Below are 22,403 nucleotides of genomic sequence, written 5' to 3'. Positions count from 1 at the left end.
AAAAACATGACCAATACCATAGGAAGACTAGCTTGATTAAATTACATAGACATCTTTATATTCACATATTCATCAAAATTGATAGCAACTCCAGAAAACTGATTTAATTATGTATTGTTATAATTTATATTTATGTATTTGTTTAATTTATTTTTGTTACCTATTATTTAAAAATCCATTTTTAATGTGATTGGTAGCAAATAGTGTAGTTGAACAATTAACCTATATTTTGATTCTCGTTAGGAATTATCCATAAAGCATGCCTGAGGAGCATTTAAGTAATTGAACTAGCGTTAATTTCTATACTTTAACTTTGTTCTTATTATTTTATAAATACAAAATATGCTTAAAAGACATTTAGGTACTTGGACCCGTACAATTTTATTTAGTAATCATCATGATATAATTTTTATATTCCAAATTTACCCTTTCATAACATCTCAATAATAACTACAAGAAACTTTCACATGTTCTTTTATTCTTTTGCATTAATGTATCACTATTATTCCACACATTCTTCTACTTTTATTTTTTTTCTTCATCACCCAAGAAGAATAATTAATTTTGACCGACATGAAAAACATACATCAAATGACACACTAAGAAACTTTGTGTATACACTTGATATTCGAAAATTAAGAATGCAGATCGACATGTATACATGTCGATCAAGCTGCTAGTAAACATTTATATAAAAAATTAATAAACCGAGATGAACCATTTAAGAATGAATTTAGAGTTCCATCAATACTCTTACAAAAGCATCTTAGTAAATTGATGGTTCAATTCATGAGAGTGATACTTATTAGAAGGGACAGTCATGAACCCCGAAATAGACTAGCTCCTTATATAGAAGGGTGAAAGGATACATTTAGTAGTACAAAAAAACTCTTGCTAGGTTGCATATGCATTCAAAACCTAACCCAAAGAAACCAAAACAGGTATTACAGAAGTTAGACTCATCTTCAATAATAGAGAGAAAAATGCTCTAAAATACCAAAGAAAAGATAAGATACAATGACATTTATTTATTTTATTTAAAGTAGTATTACAATATTATCTCTAAAAATAAAAGAAAAAAACACTTAATGAAACGAGTCTCACTCCTATTACAAATAATGATGTAAATAAATATCAACAAAGACCAAGAGTATATTCCATTAATCATCATGTGCAGAGTAGTTTAACTAACAATTATATTCATTATGAGAGAATAACATAGCACAACTATAAAATACTTAAATAAATTCTGATAGGAAAATCTAAGAAGCCTGATTGGCAATATTGTTTATCTCATTAATAAGAGTTAGAATCTTCTTTTGAGAGATAAATGCTTTAAAAAATAAAAGAAAATATATTTTTTAATGATATATTTATTTCTTTAATTATAATAAAATTACATTTTTATTATTAAAAATAAATATAGAAATATTTACTTGCTTCTCCGTTAATAAAAATGATTATCTGTGTCTCGGTGACATGCATATTGATTAATTTCATTAGAGAATATATATATATATATATATATATATATATATATATATATATATATATATATATATATATATATATATATATATATATATATATATATATATATATATGTGCACATTGATTACAATTCCTTATATCACACACCATCTTCACACAAATCATAGTCCTAATAGTGGAATTGGAGTGATGAAACCTAACATTAAGGAAACCAAGAGATAGGGTATGTGATTTACTCATGCACCATTTATCACTTCTCATATTAATTTCATTAGACATTGTTAACACCTATAAACTAAGGCTAAATTGGTCCTCTTCACATGATCGATCATCATCTGTCCCATAATTTTCTTATCTCCCTATTTCAAACCAATCAAACATCACAAAATAATATTAAAATATTAATTTTTGTTTTTATAATTTCTCTTTTTAAATGAATGGAACTCTGTGATTGACTTGGTACACCAAGTGACATGAATTTACCATCCCTCTCTGCTAGGGATGGCAACGGGCACGGGCAGGCACAGGTAGTAGCTATCCGCTACCCGTTTTAAAATAGAAGAGTAATACCCATACCCGCCCGTACCCGTACGGGTACCCGTGAGCGGGTATTTGCGGGTAGTTCTGGGTACCCGCGGGTAGAACGGGTACCCGCGGGTTTCCTCTATTATAAATAATAAATAATTTTTAAATTTTTTACTTCTATTGTGTTTCAAATAACATGAAACTTAATTATTTTTGTACCATTTGATTAAATATTTTGCTAAAATGCTAAATTTATTGGTTGTTTCCATTTGTGTGATTTTTTATTCTCATTTTTTAACAAAAAATATATATTTTCCTTGTAAAACATGTGTGTTTCTATACTTTCTATACATGTAATAATATTTGTAGGGTGTTTCACCACCAAACTCATTAAAATATGTAAATAAAGTAAAAGAAAAAAATATACATAGTGTAATAAATGTTAGAATAATGTATTTTTTATTTTAATTAAATATAATATATTAATCATCTAAATAACGGGTACCCGCGGGTACGGGTACCATAATATCCGTACCAGTCCGTATGTACTACGGGTATTTTTAAAAACTCATTTATAATACCCGCGGGTACCCGTTTGTGACCCGTACCCGTGCCCGTACGGGTTTTACCCGCGGGTACGAGTTTTTTTGCCATCCCTACTCTCCTCATAGTGTAAATGAGAAAATTACACCTACAGTATGGAATTTACCAAGGATTATAGTATGCAATTTTGACATTGGCGCCAAAAATAACGGATTCAAGTTCAAAAGATTCCACATCCTTCTAACCTCTAACAACCCGTAACAAACACCTCCTTCTCGTAACTGCTCTTTCTTCCCTCACTTCACTTGTGTGCATACCCTATAAATACCTCTCTGCTTCACTTCTCAGTTCATGTTTCCATTTTCATTCACTCTGAAACTCGAATCACCATTTTCTTCTCTCTCCGTAACCGCCATGGAAAACTTCAACTCCTTCCTCCGATTCATTCTTCTCTTCGCCACCCTTCTCTGCTACGGCTCTATCGTGACCTCCACCACCCAAGGATTCGAAGCATCCTTCACTCCTTCAACTCACTCATCACCACCGCCGCCAACTCCACAGGATCATCAAGAACACTCGTTATTCTCTCACACCGCACTTCTCCCTCCGATCCTCTCTCACCTCGGTTTCCACAACCTAGCAACGGCGGCTCCGTCGCTCTCCGATTCCACCTCTACTGGCGCTCCCTCTGCCTGGACCGGTCCTTCCACCATATTTGCTCCCTCCGACGCCTCCCTCCGTACCTGCTTCTCATGCTCCATCCCTAGCCTCCTCCGCGAGCACATGGTTCCCGGTCTATTCACCATCGATTATCTCCGGCAACTTGCTTTCGGAACCAAGATCGAAACATTGAGTCCAGGCCGTTGTATAACCGTCACCTCCGATTCGGTTCACCAGAACACAAACTCCTCCGCCACTGCAAAAGTCTTCATCGGAGGCGTGGAGATCACGCAACCGGATCTCTTCAACAACGGCATGATCGTCGTTCACGGCATTCACGGTTTCATCTCGCCGTTATCTCCGTTTTCTTGCGACGTCGAAAGAATGACGTCGCTCTCTTTCCCGTTTCATTCAGATCACCGTTCCGGTCAACATCTGCATACTCCCGGCGCCAACGCCGCTCAAGCTGCTATAATGCGCCTCATGCTCCGAGACGCCATGCTCAGACTCCGTAACAACGGCTTCAGCATTCTCGCTCTAGCGATGAAGGTAAAATACGCAGAGCTTGTTACACTCAGCAACATGACGATCTTCGCCGTCGATGATCTTTCAATCTTCTCCGGTTCGCAATCTTACATCCACAATGTCAGGTTCCACGTCGTTCCAAACCGTCACTTGTCGATCGCGGATTTGGAGAAGCTACCAGTCGGAACTCCTCTGCCGACGCTGGAACGAGGCCAACCACTTCTTATCACCACCTCCGGTGGAGGAACGACTCTTGCTCCGATGAGGATTAACTATGTGAGGATCAAAACTGCTGACGTCATCCGAAACGTGAGGATCATGGTGCACAGTGTGTACTTACCATTTCCGCATATTAACCCTGTGGCTGCGGCGTATGATAGCATCTTAGGCGGTGGAGGAGTGTCGGAAGGAACAGAGAATATGCCACATGAAGAAGGAACGTGTACTGCTACTGCTGATGGACAAGGAAGTTGTGGTGTGCCCCCTATGGCTATGCCTCAGGTCCAGGTGAAGCCTGTTGCTATGGCTATGGTGGAAATTGAAGATCACCACGGCCTGTGAGTGAATCAAGATGCATAGCATATATCTTGTAGTACTTGTTTGAGTCTCTGTTAAAATCACGAAACTAGTTCATATAGTTTGTGCCATTTGTAAAATACTCACTACACAGTACTGTTATCAATTTGTTGGTGCTTTACTTGTTCTTAGTCTGTGAATTCAAGTATGGGAGTGTAGTCAATGCCCTTTACTTTGAGAGCCTGTATTGTACTGCATACTTCAACAATGCTATCCCTTAATACAACTTTGCTGATTCAATTCTTGGCTTAATTGTCTTTTGATTATTGTTTTCTTTAGTTTGATCTTGTTTCTTATGCTCTCATTGCACTGCATCTTGGTTTGCTTTATAGGTTGCTACATGGTGTTGTTAATGTGATATATGATCATGTCATTCGGCGACAGATTTGATTAAATAATCTGATTAGTTTTTAGATAGATAAATCAATAAATGAGTTATACTATAAATCTGTCAACTAGTCAAATCATAGAATCGGTATTGTTCGAAATGGATGAAAGGTAGAAATCGTTACAGACTCACCTTGCAATAGCTATTATAATCAGTTTCTGGATAGGGAATACTACTAATTTCCTTTTGATTTTCAAATTCACCAGTCACCGCAAATTTCCAATTCTCAAGTTCAAATCCAATGTTTTTTTTGCACAACTGTATAAGAAAATAATCAATTTCAAGTTTGTAACAATTATTATTCATAACAATCAAATTCTTACACTTTGCTATAATCAAATCCAATGTAATATAAATGAACTATGCACAAAGATATGTGGAACGGTGCAACACATTTCTGTTATAACAACTAAGGTAATATTTGTATTGCATTTATACTAACATTGATTAAAAAGAGCTACATTGCCTGATGACTCTTTATAACATATGATAGAAATTCTTAACAGTTTACAACAAAAAAGAATATGAACAAATCTGATTACATGCAAGGTTAATTCAAATTAGCCGATAACTTTTTGCAAGAAAAATAGCTAGAGATTGTGTGGTCAGTTCAATTTTGGCCTGTTAAAACTTAGTTTGATGTTTCCATAACATATGATGATTGAATGCCGCTTAATTAAAAAAAAGAAAAATTATAAACATAAATTAAAATTTTATTTGATGGGTGAAGGCAGGTTCCTAACTCTGACAGTCTATATCTCCTTCAAAGATATCTCATATTCCCACATTTAAGTGGAGTCATCGAAAATATTGTACAAAATAAAACAAAAAACATGATAAAAAGATAATTATATTATTTTGTTTATATTTACAATCATACTTTTATTATAAAATTAATTATTTTAAAATTAAGTGTAAAAAGATAACTTCTCTCCCCGGTAACGAAGAGGATCCCTACTCATTTAAGGGAGACTCTCTGTGTCAATGGAAAGGCCACATACCATGATTGGATTATTCCTTAAGCCTCAGAATTGGATGCTCGCCAACAATTCCTTGAAAATATGCTCTTGGCACCTATAGCCAACGTGTTTTTTCTGATTATTATTTAAACATTCATTTTATCATAAATGACACTCGGTGTTCTATCCAACATTTTTACGTGCAACAATTCATATTGCCAACATGTCGCATAGCACAAACAAATCAAATTAAACAACATGCCCAAAAAAATAAACACTCACAGCAACCAGGGAAAAATAGAAGCAACCTAAGTCAACCACTCAACATTTAGAAGGCGCACCAACAATATATTAGTGAAAAATAATAGAATATTATAAATAAATTTGAGGATTAGTAGAAAAGAGAAGACGCGCATTCATACCCGTCATTCCTATTGCATTATCTTCTTGAATCGACCCTCTCTATTTTTACTTACATTCTTAGTCATCAGAACATTGGAATAACCAAAATAATGTCCCTTTTCTATTTGAAAACATTGAATAAATCAATAAAATAAGAAAATAAAATAGGAGAAAGGAACGAGGATATTAATATGCTTATGCTACTTAAACATTATTGTAAAGAAAAAGTCGATTTACTCGTTGCTGGAGAACAAGGTTACAAATATTCCTTATAATCTTAATCTTACATACATAATTTTTGTATAAAAATTAACTCATGTAAAACAAGCATGTTAGTTGTAATGATCAACATATTATATAATCATATAGTTTATATACAACTAAAATAAGGATTCAATTGGAATAGAGTATAAGAACATTTATGTATTATTTAACAAATTGACTAAAATATATTTGAGTTATGTATTTAATAAGTAATAATAATCAAGCTTGAGAAAATGTAATTTATGTTTTCACGATTTGTATGTGGCAATAATTATTATAAAATGTATTAGATAAGTACTCCCTTTTATTTCAGTCTTACAATCTATTTTGAGTCTTCAATCTCATTTTCAAATTTTGGCATACAAATTTATTATTTTTGATAAATTAAGGTCTTGATGTTATGCACACTGTATTTATAAAATGATAAGAATGACTCCAATTGGAAGCAAAAAAAAGAAGGGTAAAACATATGTTTAGTATAAATTGTGTTTTTAAATTATGTGAGATTATAATCTATAATATTATAAATTGAAAAAATAAATATGAGTTTTTTTTTAATTTTTTCTTGATTTTGAATCTTTTTTATAAACGAAACTTCAAACCAAAACAAATTTATTTATAAAGCTTATAAACCAGAAGTAGCTAAAAATAATCCAAACCAAACATTCCTATGTGTTACTAATAATTAATTGGAACAATCCATTGTAATTTCCTACCAATATATTTCTAATCCAAGTAGGCTAGTTCAAAAAACGTACACATGAGGCATCCTTGGTCAACACGGTGTAATAAAAAAAATCAAATATTTATTCTGCGAAAATTTTCCATAACCTGCTTAATTTGACTAAGTAGAAGCGATGAAGTCAACAATATGATACACTACATAATAATATTATTACTTATATAAAGCACGTCTGAGAAACAATGATGTATTAACATTCTCAAACGCCAAAGTTCCAAACTTTCTCTCTATTTTCTATCTTGCAGTACTTCATATATTTAACTAGGGACTAGTTATGATTAAGCACTTAAGGGTTGTGCCAAAATTATTATTTTTTGTGTGTGTATTATTCATTTTGGGGAATTTATACACAGCTGAGGCCAGAGTTAGACATTATAAATGGGAGGTGAAGTATGAATATAAGTCCCCTGATTGCTTTAAGAAGCTGGTTATCACCATTAATGGTAGGACTCCAGGACCCACCATACATGCACAAGAGGGTGATACTGTCATTGTTGATGTTACCAACAATTTGGGCACTGAAAATCTTGCCATCCATTGGCATGGAATTAGACAGGTTGGGCTTTTTTAGATCAATATATATGTTATGTAGTAGTAGTAAAATATAAAAAAGTACAGTACACACGACACTTTCAAATTGTTCAGGAGTTTGGTTTTGAAAGGAAACAAAAGACTTTAATAACTTTCATTTCCTTTCATTCCCCACTAAAACACAACTCAGTAAGGGACTTTAGTGAACTCTAGAAATGGTAAATATCTGCAACATTATACTAGAAGCGGATAGACTATTTTCTTGAGTACTAGGAGTACGTTTTTTTAGTTTAGAAATTTTTGTAAACTATTGCATATTAATTAATTAACTAATAATGTTTGTTTTTTGCATGGTAGATTGGAACTCCTTGGTCTGATGGAACAGAAGGGGTAACTCAATGCCCAGTACTGCCTGGAGACACCTTTAAGTATCAGTTTGTTGTTGATAGGGTAATTTCTGAAAATATTTAGAATCCATTATGAAACATTATATTTTAAACAAATCAATCACAACTTTAAATCAATCACAACTTTATATATTACTAATTTACTTGCATGTTTTATATTACTACAGCCTGGTACATATCTATACCATGCTCACTATGGAATGCAAAGGGGAGCAGGTCTATATGGATCAATTCAAGTGGCACCAAATGACCCTGAACCATTTGCTTATGACTTTGACAGAAGCATTATTCTGAATGATTGGTACCACCAGAGTACTTATGAACAAGCTACTGGATTATCTTCAAATCCTTTTGTATGGGTGGGGGAACCACAGGTAATAATTCAATTAGTATTGAGTCTAATGCTTAGTTTTAAAGTGTAACATTGTTCTTTTGCTTCATTTTTGTACACTATTTTATTTATATGTTCTGTATGATATTGGATTCTCTCAGTCACTTTTGATTAATGGAAAAGGAAGATTCAATTGCTCTACAATATCTTCCTCAAGCTTAAGCAGCACTGGTGGTGTATGTAACACATCAAATCCTGATTGTTCTCCCTATGTACAAACTGTGATCTCAGGAAAAACATACAGAATCAGAATTGGTAGCTTGACTGGTCTATCAGCACTTAGTTTCCAAATTGAGGTAACAAAAAGATACTAAAAAATAGATTTTTTTTACATAATTGTTTTACAATATTTGTTTCCTAATGAAGTATTTTTATATACATATAGGGACATAATATGACTGTTGTTGAAGCAGATGGTCACTTTGTTGAACCTTTTGTGGTTAAAAATTTGTTCATATATTCTGGTGAGACATATTCAGTTCTTGTGAAAGCTGATCAAGACCCATCAAGGAACTATTGGATCACTTCAAATGTGGTTGCTAGAAACAGAACCACCCCACCAGGCTTAGCCACTTTCAACTATTACCCTAACCACCCAAAGAGGTCCCCTCCAACCTCCCCACCTACACCTCCTGCTTGGGATGATGCTGAACCAAGGATGGCTCAGAGCCTCGCCATCAAGGCGCGCCGAGGTTACGTAAACAAAGCCCCCACAACCTCAGATAGAGTCATAGTATTCCTCAACACACAGAACACTCTAGACGGTTTTCGCCGTTGGTCTGTGAACAATGTTTCATTCTCCCTCCCTCACACTCCTTATCTCATCGCCCTCAAACACAACCTTAAGAATTCATTCCACTCCACTCCTCCACCTGATGGCTATGATTTTGCTAACTATGATATCTTCAGTGTGGCTAATAACACAAATGCCACTTCTACTAATGGTATCTATAGGCTCAAGTTCAATACAACAGTGGATATTATACTTCAAAATGCCAACACCATGACCAAAAACAATAGTGAGACACATCCATGGCATCTTCATGGACATGACTTTTGGGTTCTTGGGTATGGAAAGGGAAAGTTTGATAAGGACAATGACCCTAAGAAATATAATTTGGAGAACCCAATTATGAAGAACACAGTGGTAGTGCATCCATTTGGCTGGACTGCTCTCAGGTTTAGGGCTAACAACCCTGGAGTGTGGGCTTTTCATTGCCATATAGAGGCTCACTTCTATATGGGAATGGGAGTGGTTTTTGAAGAAGGAATTCACAGAGTTGGGAAGCTCCCTTCATCAATCATGGGTTGTGGTCGAACTTAAGGTTTTAACAGACCTTAGTTGAACATACAATTTCTATTTCATTTGTTGCCAAAAAATTATTGACTAATTTGGCTTAGCCTTGCATGTAACCAGTTTCATTCAACTCCCTTAGTTGTAAATTGTTATGAAATTCTTTCATATGTAACAAGAATCATCAGGCAATGTATCATAACAGAAACCACTACACATATCTTAAAGCATAGACCATAGTTATGCCACAAATATTACCATTGAATTTAGAGATTTGAAAATTAAAAACTTGTGATTGATGATGGATGAAATTGAAAGGAAATTGACAATTCCCTAGTGTCCTCACAGATGATAATTCATCTACTACTAATCGCTACTCCCCATTAACAGAAACAATTTTGACCTTCCATCCAACTATTTTTTATTTGCAAAAATATATTATATGGGTACAATAGATACAATCACCAAGTAAGAACCAATAAGGCATTGAATTGGTGTAAGACTCCAATGGATTCCTAAGATCGACCAGTTAATTCATAGGAGTAACACTTGTTGGGAGGATCAGCCACAAATCCCGAAAGGATTCCTTACTCAAAAAACGTGAGAAAATACTATTGGTAGTACAAAAAAATCACAAAATTAGAATCCATTCCATACTTTTTCTTGAGGAGTTAAGTAACAAAAGATGGAGACCTTTATTTTGCACAATGAGCCAATTACTGAAATATAATATTTTCAGATGGAGAAGGAAAAATAAAATAAGACAGAGACCTTTGTTGTTGCTGTTGTTGAATATGAGTTCTTCCATTTGGTAGAAATAAAAGGAAAAGTACCATTATGCTTCTTCAACTAAGAATTGGGTACCCAACATAATAGTATAGTATTAGGGATTTACATCATAGTCTCCATAAATAATTCAAAAAAATTGAAAAAAAAGTTGAATTGAATAGAAACTCTATGCTTGGTTCCACCAACTACTCTCTCAAACCCAATTCACCTACCAACCAATTCATCACCCCTTTTATCATATAAGTGTTATTCAGAATCAGATTCCATTCAATTCCATTTCTTTCCTTTCCGTTTATGATATGGCAAACACTATGGTATATAACGCTACCTCATGCCAAATCCGTTTCCTCAATTCCTCTTCTCCCCAATTTCCACTTCCAAAATTCCTCTCTTTTTCTTCAAACCTTTCAACCCTTTCTCTCAAATCATTCACTTTGGAGATGGATATTGGAAAACAGAAGAACAAGATAATAGTGAAAGCATCAAAGAGTGATGAAGTTGACATATCGTTGAGCCCACGTGTTAATTCTTTGAAGCCTTCCAAAACCGTTGCTATAAGCGATCAAGCCACCGCTCTCGTACAAGCCGGCGTTCCCGTTATTCGCTTGGCCGCCGGAGAACCTGATTTTGACACTCCCTCCGTTATAGCTGAGGTATCTCTCTTTTAGAATTACCATTTTCCCATTTTCATTCATTTTCTACATTTTTATATTAAAAAGATAATTTTTTTCATTTTTATGTAGGCTGGGATTAATGCTATTCGTGAAGGGTACACTAGGTACACCCCAAATGCTGGTACATTAGAGCTACGCCAAGCAATTTGTAATAAGCTCAAGGGTTAGTCTGTAATTTTTGTTCTCCTTTTGGGATTTTTTTCTGAAAAAAGAGGTTTTTATAGTGTGGTAGAATTGTTGTTGTTGTTTTTGTTGTAGTGGAGAATGGAATTAGTTATACCCCGGATCAGATTGTGGTTACAAATGGAGCCAAACAAAGTATTACACAGGCTGTGCTTGCAGTTTGTTCTCCAGGTGATGAGGTAAGTCAAACTGGTTCAGTTTACATTCTAATCTAATGATAAGTATTTGAATTACTTACGCTGCACTTCGGTTAGTACTGAGTGTTGAAGTCTCATATCGGTTTAGTATTATGAGAGTGAAGTATTTAATTCAAGCCAAGTCATTTCATAAATTGTAAGGTAGAAGCTAATATTCAACAGTGAAGGGAGATGCCAACAGTCATGCAATTAAGTTTCAGCTTCCTTTACATTCAATTACAACTTTTACCAATTTCTATCAATAGAAGACACAATTGTATAATAATATATGTGTGAACATGTATTAAGCATTTCCTTCATTCCATACCACAGAAAATGGCCCTATCATAGAAGGGCATGATCTTGTCACAATGGAATAGCCGTCATTTTATAGTAGACACCACTGTAGTTGCATGTGTTCACATACCCCTTTTCCATGGCATCAGAAGGAGCTCATTGTGCACTGAAATAGCTCCACCCTCAACTGCCTTGATTCAATTCCTATCCCATGGACAAACCTCCACAGTAGGTTTCGATGCAGCTTTAGATAGAAGCTTACTGTAAAATCTGATCATGTAGCACTGTCATTATTTTCATTGTTTTTTGGAGTACGTTCCTCATGTTTTACGTTGTGAGAATAAAAAAACCCTTTCTTCATTATTAGTTTCTCATATGAGCCTTATGCTTATTGTGGTTGGACTCAAGCAAATAAAAGCCACTCCACACTGTGCACATATTTATATTCATCCATGAAAATGTGCTATGTTTTTTTTCTGAAAAACTTATTATATAGATGTAATTGTTCCTTTCAATAACTACGGTGGCTTTCGTTTACCATGCACTGTGAATGTTTCAGGTCATTATTCCAGCTCCATTCTGGGTGAGTTACCCGGAAATGGCAAGGTTGGCTGATGCAACACCTGTGATTCTACCGACATCGATATCTGATTATTTCCTTTTGGATCCCAAACTCCTTGAGTCCATAATTACTGAAAAATCAAGATTGCTTATTCTTTGTTCGCCATCTAACCCAACAGGATCTGTCTACCCTAAGAAACTACTTGAAGAGATAGCTCAGATTGTAGCTAAGTATCCAAGGCTTCTGGTATAGTCATACATCCATGATGCGATCATAAATAGTGTATTCAACCTTGATGATAGTTCCTTTCAAGTTATTAATGGCTATGTTATGCAGGTTCTCTCTGATGAAATTTATGAACACATAATTTATGCACCGGCTACTCATACAAGCTTCGCATCTTTACCAGGAATGTGGGATAGAACTCTAACTGTGAATGGATTTTCTAAGGTTAGCTTGTACCACTGTGTTGCCAGAGCTATATATGCTAATTCCGTTAAATAAAATAATAGTTGTTACTATGTATTTTTTAGTAGGTTTTTTATGTTTGTGTTGTTCATCCCTTCTTACTTTCCGCTCATTGCTTATGCTGTATTTCTTAGTGTGGTGGTGGATTATAACATGATATGGAAAGACTAGAGTGGATTCTGATGCGTTTAAACTGTGTTCCTGTAGGCCTTTGCTATGACTGGTTGGCGGCTTGGATATCTTGCTGGTCCGAAACATTTTGTGGCAGCATGTGGAAAGATCCAAAGTCAGGTATGCTGCATTTTTTATTGATCTGATTTGTCAGCCTTGCTCTACATGTCATAGTGTCATACTTGATTTCCTTTTCTACAAGACATCTAATAAGTTCTTAGGTTTTACCAGACTCTTAGGTAATTTTCTAGCATTCATTTGGAACGAGTTTGACTACTGTTTCAATTTATATTATTATGCAATGTATAGCTGATACATTTTATTTAATTCAGTTCACATCAGGGGCCAGTAGTATAGCTCAGAAAGCTGCAGTCGCTGCGTTAGGACTAGGATATGCCGGTGGGGAGGCTGTTTCAACCATGGTGAAAGCATTTAGGGAGCGAAGGGATTTCTTGGTTAAAAGTTTCAGTGAAATGGATGGTGTTAAAATATCAGAACCTCAGGTGCAAACTCTTTTATTTCATTTGCTTATTCCTTCATAGCTACTCTCTTCGTGTATTGTCTCTTCCTTTTCTCTGTATGCTTTTCTACCTCATAAACATATACTTTTCTTTTCACTCGCAGGGAGCATTTTATCTATTCATTGACTTCAGCTCCTATTATGGAAGAGAAGCTGAAGGATTTGGTATTATTGAGGATTCTGATTCCCTTTGTCGATACCTGCTGGATAAGGGCCAGGTATACTCATTTAATGGATTTCGAGGTTCTATTAATATTTTATGAGCCGGAAATTTCACATTGCCTTTTATTTCAATGTATTCCCTTAAGGGTTCGTTCGCGAATTGAGTTTCGGAGGGAAATAGAAGGTTTCAGAGTCATATCAAAAGTATATTTCATGGTCCTCAAGCCTTTTTTTTTTCCTTCATTCTCCTCCAAAATTTAACTCGTAAACGGACCTAAGAGGCTTCATCCATGGTCATTAGCAATAAATCTTACATCATCTTCCCCATTGTCATCATCATAATCTCAAAAGGGATAACATTGTGTAATGTTGTTGTGTGTTACAGGTAGCAGTGGTGCCTGGGGGTGCATTTGGAGATGATACTTGCATCCGCATATCTTATGCTGCATCCCTTACTACCCTACAGGCTGCTGTAGAGAGGATTAAGAAAGCACTTACCCATCTAACTTCTCATGCACTTGTTTAATGTGCATGCTTTGCTGTAATTCATGTATTTTTATTTTAGGATTGGTTGTCTAATGTCTTTTCTAAAAATAATAGGGTGTTACTATTTCCACATATAAACTGATACCTCTTGATTATCTATAATCTTAAGATTGTGACATATTTGATAAAGGTGCCGAATAAATAAATAGTTGATATATAGATTATGTCTTTTCTAAGCTATAAGATATGTTTTAATTATATTGAAAAACAATACTACAAACACATATTAAAAAAAAAACAAAAATGAAGCTACAGGATAGATATTGATCAGTGTATTTTCAGATTGCTAAATCTGAAAAAGTTAAGGAAGCCACTCTGAGATATCAGAGCCAGGTTTCGATCCTGGGACCTGTGGGTTATGGGCCCACCACGCTTCCGCTGCGCCACTCTGATTATGTTGAGGTATTAACCAATATGGTATTTATTATATACTTGAGTGGTGGTTCAAAATACAGGCACAATTTGTATTTGGTAGAACCCATGTTATGAACAAAGAATCTGTGTACAATTCCCACTTCATTTTTATTAAGTATTAAACAGTAATAATGTTCGAAAGCTAAGATTATAAATTGTATTTATGCATACAAAATTAAATTAAAATGACCATATCTTAAACAATATGAAGTTATATAAAAAAAAATATTACATGAAAAACTTTTAAAAACATCCGTGAAACTCTAGGAAACACATGCCCATGATATTTAGATAAACAAACGTCAATTAATCCACATGGGATATAATATCCAAAAAAATGTCTACATTGATAAGGTCAATTAATTAATTGATATACTATATATGGCATAGAATATGCTTCTTCTTGCATAGAATAAATTCCCAGACAGGAGAAGACTACATGAAATATGCAACATATTGAATAGTAATCCACCCACCAAGTTTCCAATAATGTTAAGATTTCAATCCAAGTTTCCTGCTAGAGGCCAAAAAGAAGAGCAAGGTTGGAAAGAATGAAATGAAGGTAAGGCAATCTTAATTCTCTACGTTAAATATTCTTATCTAGTTGGATGTTAAACATGGTCAAGAATCTAAGTAGCTTTTTCCCATTCATGCAAACTAGCATGTTAACTTTAACTACAAGATAGCCAACCTCAACAATTAAGATTTAGTTTTCTTCAACTTTTATGTTCCATTGTAATACGTAGCTAAATATTTTTTAATTCAACTTCATCTATATATAGCATATAGATGAAACCAAGTTACATAGAGGGAGAGCTTTAGTTTCAACCAAGAAAAAAAGTTGTAGAGAATAAGAATAAGAAGAAGAAAAGCATTGTGATAATGATGGGGGATTCTTATTCATGCAATGAAAACACCAACACACCTTTGATTGTGTTCTTTGATTTGGAAACTACAGTGCCCAAAAAGAGTGGACAAAAGTTCAATGTGTTGGAGTTTGGTGCAATTGTGGTTAGTCCTCAAAAACTGAGTGAGATTGAGAGCTATACTACATTGATAAGGCCTAAGGATCTATCTGTGGTGTCAGTGAAGTCGAGTAGAAGCGATGGCATAACGCACGAAGCTGTGAAGAATGCACCATCTTTTGAGGATGTTGCTGAAAGGATATTCAGTATTTTGGATGGAAGGGTGTGGGCAGGTCACAACATTCGGAGCTTCGATTGTGTTCGTATCAAAGAGGCCTTTGATGAAATCAATATGCCAGCACCAGTACCGGTCGGAATGATTGATTCTTTAGGTGTCCTGTCTGAGAAATTTGGAAGAAGAGCTGGTAATATGAAGGTATGCATTGTTATTAGAAATATCAACAATTCATTAGTTCCTCACAATCTTAAACCACTATTACTTATGAGAAATGTTTTGTGAATAATATTTGTTGATAACAATGTGATAGATGTCAACATTGGCTTCTTATTTTGGCCTGGGGCAACAAAAGCACAGGTACATTAACCATTTCTAAGTTATAACTATAGTAATCAATGCTTAGAATGATTCAATTGAGTACTATATATTAGTTTTTTTGCAAAATTTGAATGATACGGATTTATGGCTTTCTTGAATCAGGAGCCTAGACGATGTTCGCATGAACTTGGAGGTCGTTAAGCATTGTGCAACTGTGTTGTTTCTGGTGTGCAATCAATCTCCATATACATATATTCAATTCTTCTTCAACATGATTCTCATACAATTGTTATGGCTTTTATTCTGGTAATGTTAGGAATCAAGTCTCCCTAGCACAATGCATAGCAAATGGTATGGATCTTCCAGCATTATGACGAGAAGCAGAACTAACGGAAATTCACCCTGCAGAGAAGAGAGTAGCAGAAAATCTCCCCCAACTTCTTTATCTTTAGGATATCAGAGGACAGTCCCCTATGCTGCAAGGGGAAGTTTAGGAAAGGTTCTATACATAAGCAAAATATATGGCTTTTGAAGAATATGCTAAACAAACATTTCTAGTCTTATATAAATCAGTAACTAATAAAAGATTATTGTAACTCCTTTAAATGCAGATGACTGAAGGAGTGAAAAGTCTTTTGTTTAAAGCCCAAACGCAACAATCTCTTAACCAAATACTCAGGAATTCTCATTCACTTCTAAGATGATGACTTAAATTACAAAGATTGAGTATGCAACTTGAGCTGATTCTATTCTACCCTTCAGAATGTTTAACACTGTTTTTTTAGCACTATGGCAGCTTAAATTCATTTGTGTACATAATTTTTCTTCTTATTTTCAATTAATGATTTATTCAAATTCTTGAATGAAAGATGCCGCAGGGGCGACACTTGTAATTTGTAAATGAAATTCAATAAAATGAACAGTGATCAAACTATTCTTCCAACAAAGAGTTTCGGTTCAAATGGTTAATCCTAGGTAGAAATGTACAAACTTGGATTCCCTGATCCATTTAATCACAGCATTGTTTTTTTGTTTTTATTTAAAATATATTTAGTTTCACTTAGTTGGATACATTTCCATCTTATGTTGAGGTATTAACCAATATGGTATTTATTATATACTTGAGTGGTGGTTCAAAATACAGGCACAATTTGTATTTGGTAGAACCCATGTTATGAACAAAGAATCTGTGTACAATTCCCACTTCATTTTTATTAAGTATTAAACAGTAATAATGTTCGAAAGCTAAGATTATAAATTGTATTTATGCATACAAAATTAAATTAAAATGACCATATCTTAAACAATATGAAGTTATATAAAAAAAAATATTACATGAAAAACTTTTAAAAACATCCGTGAAACTCTAGGAAACACATGCCCATGATATTTAGATAAACAAACGTCAATTAATCCACATGGGATATAATATCCAAAAAAATGTCTACATTGATAAGGTCAATTAATTAATTGATATACTATATATGGCATAGAATATGCTTCTTCTTGCATAGAATAAATTCCCAGACAGGAGAAGACTACATGAAATATGCAACATATTGAATAGTAATCCACCCACCAAGTTTCCAATAATGTTAAGATTTCAATCCAAGTTTCCTGCTAGAGGCCAAAAAGAAGAGCAAGGTTGGAAAGAATGAAATGAAGGTAAGGCAATCTTAATTCTCTACGTTAAATATTCTTATCTAGTTGGATGTTAAACATGGTCAAGAATCTAAGTAGCTTTTTCCCATTCATGCAAACTAGCATGTTAACTTTAACTACAAGATAGCCAACCTCAACAATTAAGATTTAGTTTTCTTCAACTTTTATGTTCCATTGTAATACGTAGCTAAATATTTTTTAATTCAACTTCATCTATATATAGCATATAGATGAAACCAAGTTACATAGAGGGAGAGCTTTAGTTTCAACCAAGAAAAAAAGTTGTAGAGAATAAGAATAAGAAGAAGAAAAGCATTGTGATAATGATGGGGGATTCTTATTCATGCAATGAAAACACCAACACACCTTTGATTGTGTTCTTTGATTTGGAAACTACAGTGCCCAAAAAGAGTGGACAAAAGTTCAATGTGTTGGAGTTTGGTGCAATTGTGGTTAGTCCTCAAAAACTGAGTGAGATTGAGAGCTATACTACATTGATAAGGCCTAAGGATCTATCTGTGGTGTCAGTGAAGTCGAGTAGAAGCGATGGCATAACGCACGAAGCTGTGAAGAATGCACCATCTTTTGAGGATGTTGCTGAAAGGATATTCAGTATTTTGGATGGAAGGGTGTGGGCAGGTCACAACATTCGGAGCTTCGATTGTGTTCGTATCAAAGAGGCCTTTGATGAAATCAATATGCCAGCACCAGTACCGGTCGGAATGATTGATTCTTTAGGTGTCCTGTCTGAGAAATTTGGAAGAAGAGCTGGTAATATGAAGGTATGCATTGTTATTAGAAATATCAACAATTCATTAGTTCCTCACAATCTTAAACCACTATTACTTATGAGAAATGTTTTGTGAATAATATTTGTTGATAACAATGTGATAGATGTCAACATTGGCTTCTTATTTTGGCCTGGGGCAACAAAAGCACAGGTACATTAACCATTTCTAAGTTATAACTATAGTAATCAATGCTTAGAATGATTCAATTGAGTACTATATATTAGTTTTTTTGCAAAATTTGAATGATACGGATTTATGGCTTTCTTGAATCAGGAGCCTAGACGATGTTCGCATGAACTTGGAGGTCGTTAAGCATTGTGCAACTGTGTTGTTTCTGGTGTGCAATCAATCTCCATATACATATATTCAATTCTTCTTCAACATGATTCTCATACAATTGTTATGGCTTTTATTCTGGTAATGTTAGGAATCAAGTCTCCCTAGCACAATGCATAGCAAATGGTATGGATCTTCCAGCATTATGACGAGAAGCAGAACTAACGGAAATTCACCCTGCAGAGAAGAGAGTAGCAGAAAATCTCCCCCAACTTCTTTATCTTTAGGATATCAGAGGACAGTCCCCTATGCTGCAAGGGGAAGTTTAGGAAAGGTTCTATACATAAGCAAAATATATGGCTTTTGAAGAATATGCTAAACAAACATTTCTAGTCTTATATAAATCAGTAACTAATAAAAGATTATTGTAACTCCTTTAAATGCAGATGACTGAAGGAGTGAAAAGTCTTTTGTTTAAAGCCCAAACGCAACAATCTCTTAACCAAATACTCAGGAATTCTCATTCACTTCTAAGATGATGACTTAAATTACAAAGATTGAGTATGCAACTTGAGCTGATTCTATTCTACCCTTCAGAATGTTTAACACTGTTTTTTTAGCACTATGGCAGCTTAAATTCATTTGTGTACATAATTTTTCTTCTTATTTTCAATTAATGATTTATTCAAATTCTTGAATGAAAGATGCCGCAGGGGCGACACTTGTAATTTGTAAATGAAATTCAATAAAATGAACAGTGATCAAACTATTCTTCCAACAAAGAGTTTCGGTTCAAATGGTTAATCCTAGGTAGAAATGTACAAACTTGGATTCCCTGATCCATTTAATCACAGCATTGTTTTTTTGTTTTTATTTAAAATATATTTAGTTTCACTTAGTTGGATACATTTCCATCTTTGCAATGAAGGACTGTGAAATTATCTCATCTATGTTAATGTTAACATCAAAAAGCTAATTAGTGATGAACTTCTAATCCATAGTCACAATGATTATATCAAGTTGATTTGCTTGTCTTTTTCTTACAATGTAACTATCATATTCTTATGATGACTTATAAGTTTTGGTTGGAACATAGTTTATTGAAAACCATTAGTGAGAACTTTTGGGTGTGAAATCTAAAAAACTCTCGAGTCTCACATAGAAAAGTTTTGAAAAAACAACTCCCAAGTCCCACATTGGAGAGATGAAAAAAAATATAATGTTATAAATAGAGGTCTTTTCCCCTCATTATAACTCGCTCCAAGTTTAATGTGTTTTCATTTAACTTTTTTTTTTCTCCCTCATATTTTCTGTCGATGCGTTTCCGATAAACTTCTCTCCCTTTCTTTTAGTGACACTAAGAAATGATAGTCATATTCTACGTTTCTGGTAAACTTCTCTCCCTTTCTTTTAGTGGCACTAAGAAATGATAGTCATATTCTAGGCATTTCGAGAACTGACACTGGTAGTCAGTATTGAAATAAAAGAATTGGCACAGGTAGCCATATTGTGGGCATTTCGAGAACTGAGGCTGATAGTCAGTATTAAGAGAAAAGAATTGGCACATGTAGCCATATTGTGGGCATTTCGAGAACTAATACTAGTAGTCAGTATTATGGGAAAAGAGTAACCATATTGTGAACATTTCGAGAACTGATATGGGTAGTCAGTATTGTGGGAAAAGAATTGGCACAAGTAGCCATATTGTGAGGATTTCGAGAATTGACACTGTAGGCATATTGTGGGAATTTCGAGAATTGACACTGGTAGCCATATTGTGGTGGGTGTATTTGAGATCGGTTCTTACAGTGCCGTAAGAATTCGATAAAAGAGATTTGGGTTGTTTTATCCTTGGGATGATGTGGTAGCCATATTGCTTGCACATTTTGGGCAGTGTCACGAAACGTCTTAAAGAGAGCGAGTTGGTCGTGATTTAGTCACGGTAAGTATTATTTCGTGTCATTTATAATTTTTGTAAACTACGGTAACAACAATTTTAAGACGATTCTACTAGAATGACATTCGTAAATAATATTACTATACCGAACAACTATGACCTGAACAAATCATTCGTTTGCAACATATGATGAAATTTTTCCTCACTATGAGAAAAGTTGCACGCGTTTTGAAAATCAATGTCATAATGTTGCTGGAGAAAGCTGGAAAAAAAGAGAGGATAAATTAGGTATTAATATAGCTCTCTGGAATGATAATGATTACTTTTATGAATTTCATTCTGAATGAGTTGTCAAGAGGATCTCTATAATTACTACAACTCATATATGTCTATCAAATTAATTTGGTATGCACTTGAGAATTAAGAATTTATGAAGGTATGCTCATAGAGTTTTAAAATCGCAAGTAGAGTTTATGAATGTGTATTAATTGAGTATGCCGTAAACAACAAGGCGTATAGGTTTTACGACCCTAACGCAAAATTGATCATTGAGTCTAACGATGTTGACTTCAATGAAAAGAAATTTCTTTTTAAATTGAGGAATAGTGGGGCACATCAATTAGTGACATACATATGATTAGAGATGATGATAAAAAAATGAAAGGTTTGAAATAGAACCTAGAAGAAGGAATAAAATAATAATTGCTAAAGAGTATAGACCTGGTTATATTATCTATATATTGGAGGAGAATCCATCAACTCTTCAAGAAGTTGAGATGATAGCATTAGCAACTGGCGAAGAAGCAAGTTAGCTGAGATTGCTTGCAGAAATTCCCTAATGGGAAAAACTGATCCTAGTTGTGTTTATTCATTGTGATAGTACGACGACTATTACAAAAATTGTGAACCGCTTTTATAATGGTAAGAAACGACAAATTCGTCGTAAACACAACACCATTATAGAGTTACTCTCTACAGGAGCTGTTAGAGTGGATCATGTACACACTGAAAATAACTTAGCAGATCCTTTGACGAAAGGACTTGCTAGAGAGAAAGTCTATAATACTTCTAAGAGTATGTGACTATTGCCCTTAGAACGAGGATCATTCGTGATGGTAACCCGACCTAACTGGATGGAGATCCCAAAAAATAGTTTCAATGAGTAATAACAAATTATGAAGTGATATGAGAATGAACATGCTATAAAATTATGAGAAATATGATTCTTGTAGATAAGTAAGATGAGTTAAACTCTTAATGAGATTTATATTCCAATTGGAGTGGAGTATCTAGGCTATAGGAGTACTCTTGATAGACTCACCTATGTCAATGTGGAAGTGGGGGTCGTTTCCTATGAAATTTTGGGGCATAAATTTCTAAAGCGTTCACTATACTAGGATAGATGTGCATGACCTTTAACACATGGGCTTTACATAATACATATTTGAAAAGGTTATGTGTGGTTTGACGCCGGAGATAGAGTTCAAGACTATGAGTCACTCGAGTAAAATCTGGATCTTATTCACTTTGCAAAGAGGTCAACTCGTATGACACATTTGTTTAAGGACAATCTTATTGAAACCACAAATATTCTCGGAAATCGTTTTTTAATTTCAATTGGGGGATTGTTGGAACATGGTTTATTGAAAACCATTA

General features: G+C 34.4%; 5 protein-coding genes and 1 non-coding gene across 6 annotated transcripts; 5 read left to right on the top strand and 1 right to left on the bottom strand.

Annotated features, from left to right (window-relative positions):
• On the top strand, window positions 2,897–4,562 carry LOC109361698 (fasciclin-like arabinogalactan protein 21). The gene has a single exon (XM_019607223.1). It carries the CDS (start codon window positions 2,911–2,913, stop codon window positions 4,303–4,305), a length of 1,395 nt encoding a protein of 464 aa, XP_019462768.1. The 5' UTR covers window positions 2,897–2,910; the 3' UTR covers window positions 4,306–4,562.
• Window positions 7,262–9,901, top strand: LOC109361629 (L-ascorbate oxidase). The gene is made up of 5 exons (XM_019607139.1): window positions 7,262–7,631; window positions 7,964–8,056; window positions 8,181–8,387; window positions 8,506–8,700; window positions 8,790–9,901. The coding sequence occupies exons 1-5, from the start codon at window positions 7,350–7,352 to the stop codon at window positions 9,726–9,728; spliced, it is 1,716 nt and encodes a 571-aa protein (XP_019462684.1). The 5' UTR covers window positions 7,262–7,349; the 3' UTR covers window positions 9,729–9,901.
• Window positions 10,519–14,371, top strand: LOC109362679 (bifunctional aspartate aminotransferase and glutamate/aspartate-prephenate aminotransferase-like). The gene is made up of 9 exons (XM_019608646.1): window positions 10,519–11,140; window positions 11,231–11,324; window positions 11,420–11,523; window positions 12,377–12,625; window positions 12,716–12,829; window positions 13,055–13,138; window positions 13,351–13,521; window positions 13,643–13,756; window positions 14,086–14,371. The coding sequence occupies exons 1-9, from the start codon at window positions 10,787–10,789 to the stop codon at window positions 14,224–14,226; spliced, it is 1,425 nt and encodes a 474-aa protein (XP_019464191.1). The 5' UTR covers window positions 10,519–10,786; the 3' UTR covers window positions 14,227–14,371.
• On the bottom strand, window positions 14,568–14,639 carry TRNAM-CAU. The gene has a single exon. It is a non-coding gene; the product is annotated as a tRNA-Met (tRNA).
• On the top strand, window positions 15,258–17,084 carry LOC109362681 (protein NEN4-like). Its single transcript, XM_019608648.1, has 5 exons — window positions 15,258–16,001; window positions 16,114–16,160; window positions 16,284–16,347; window positions 16,438–16,620; window positions 16,733–17,084. The coding sequence occupies exons 1-5, from the start codon at window positions 15,543–15,545 to the stop codon at window positions 16,823–16,825; spliced, it is 846 nt and encodes a 281-aa protein (XP_019464193.1). The 5' UTR covers window positions 15,258–15,542; the 3' UTR covers window positions 16,826–17,084.
• Window positions 17,823–19,648, top strand: LOC109362680 (protein NEN4-like). Its single transcript, XM_019608647.1, has 5 exons — window positions 17,823–18,565; window positions 18,678–18,724; window positions 18,848–18,911; window positions 19,002–19,184; window positions 19,297–19,648. The coding sequence occupies exons 1-5, from the start codon at window positions 18,107–18,109 to the stop codon at window positions 19,387–19,389; spliced, it is 846 nt and encodes a 281-aa protein (XP_019464192.1). The 5' UTR covers window positions 17,823–18,106; the 3' UTR covers window positions 19,390–19,648.

Source organism: Lupinus angustifolius, chromosome LG12, assembly GCF_001865875.1.
Source record: "Lupinus angustifolius cultivar Tanjil chromosome LG12, LupAngTanjil_v1.0, whole genome shotgun sequence".
Classification (NCBI taxonomy): Eukaryota; Viridiplantae; Streptophyta; class Magnoliopsida; order Fabales; family Fabaceae; genus Lupinus; species Lupinus angustifolius.
The sequence above is the reverse complement of the archived record's forward strand: the minus strand, read 5'-3'. Positions and strand labels throughout refer to the sequence as shown.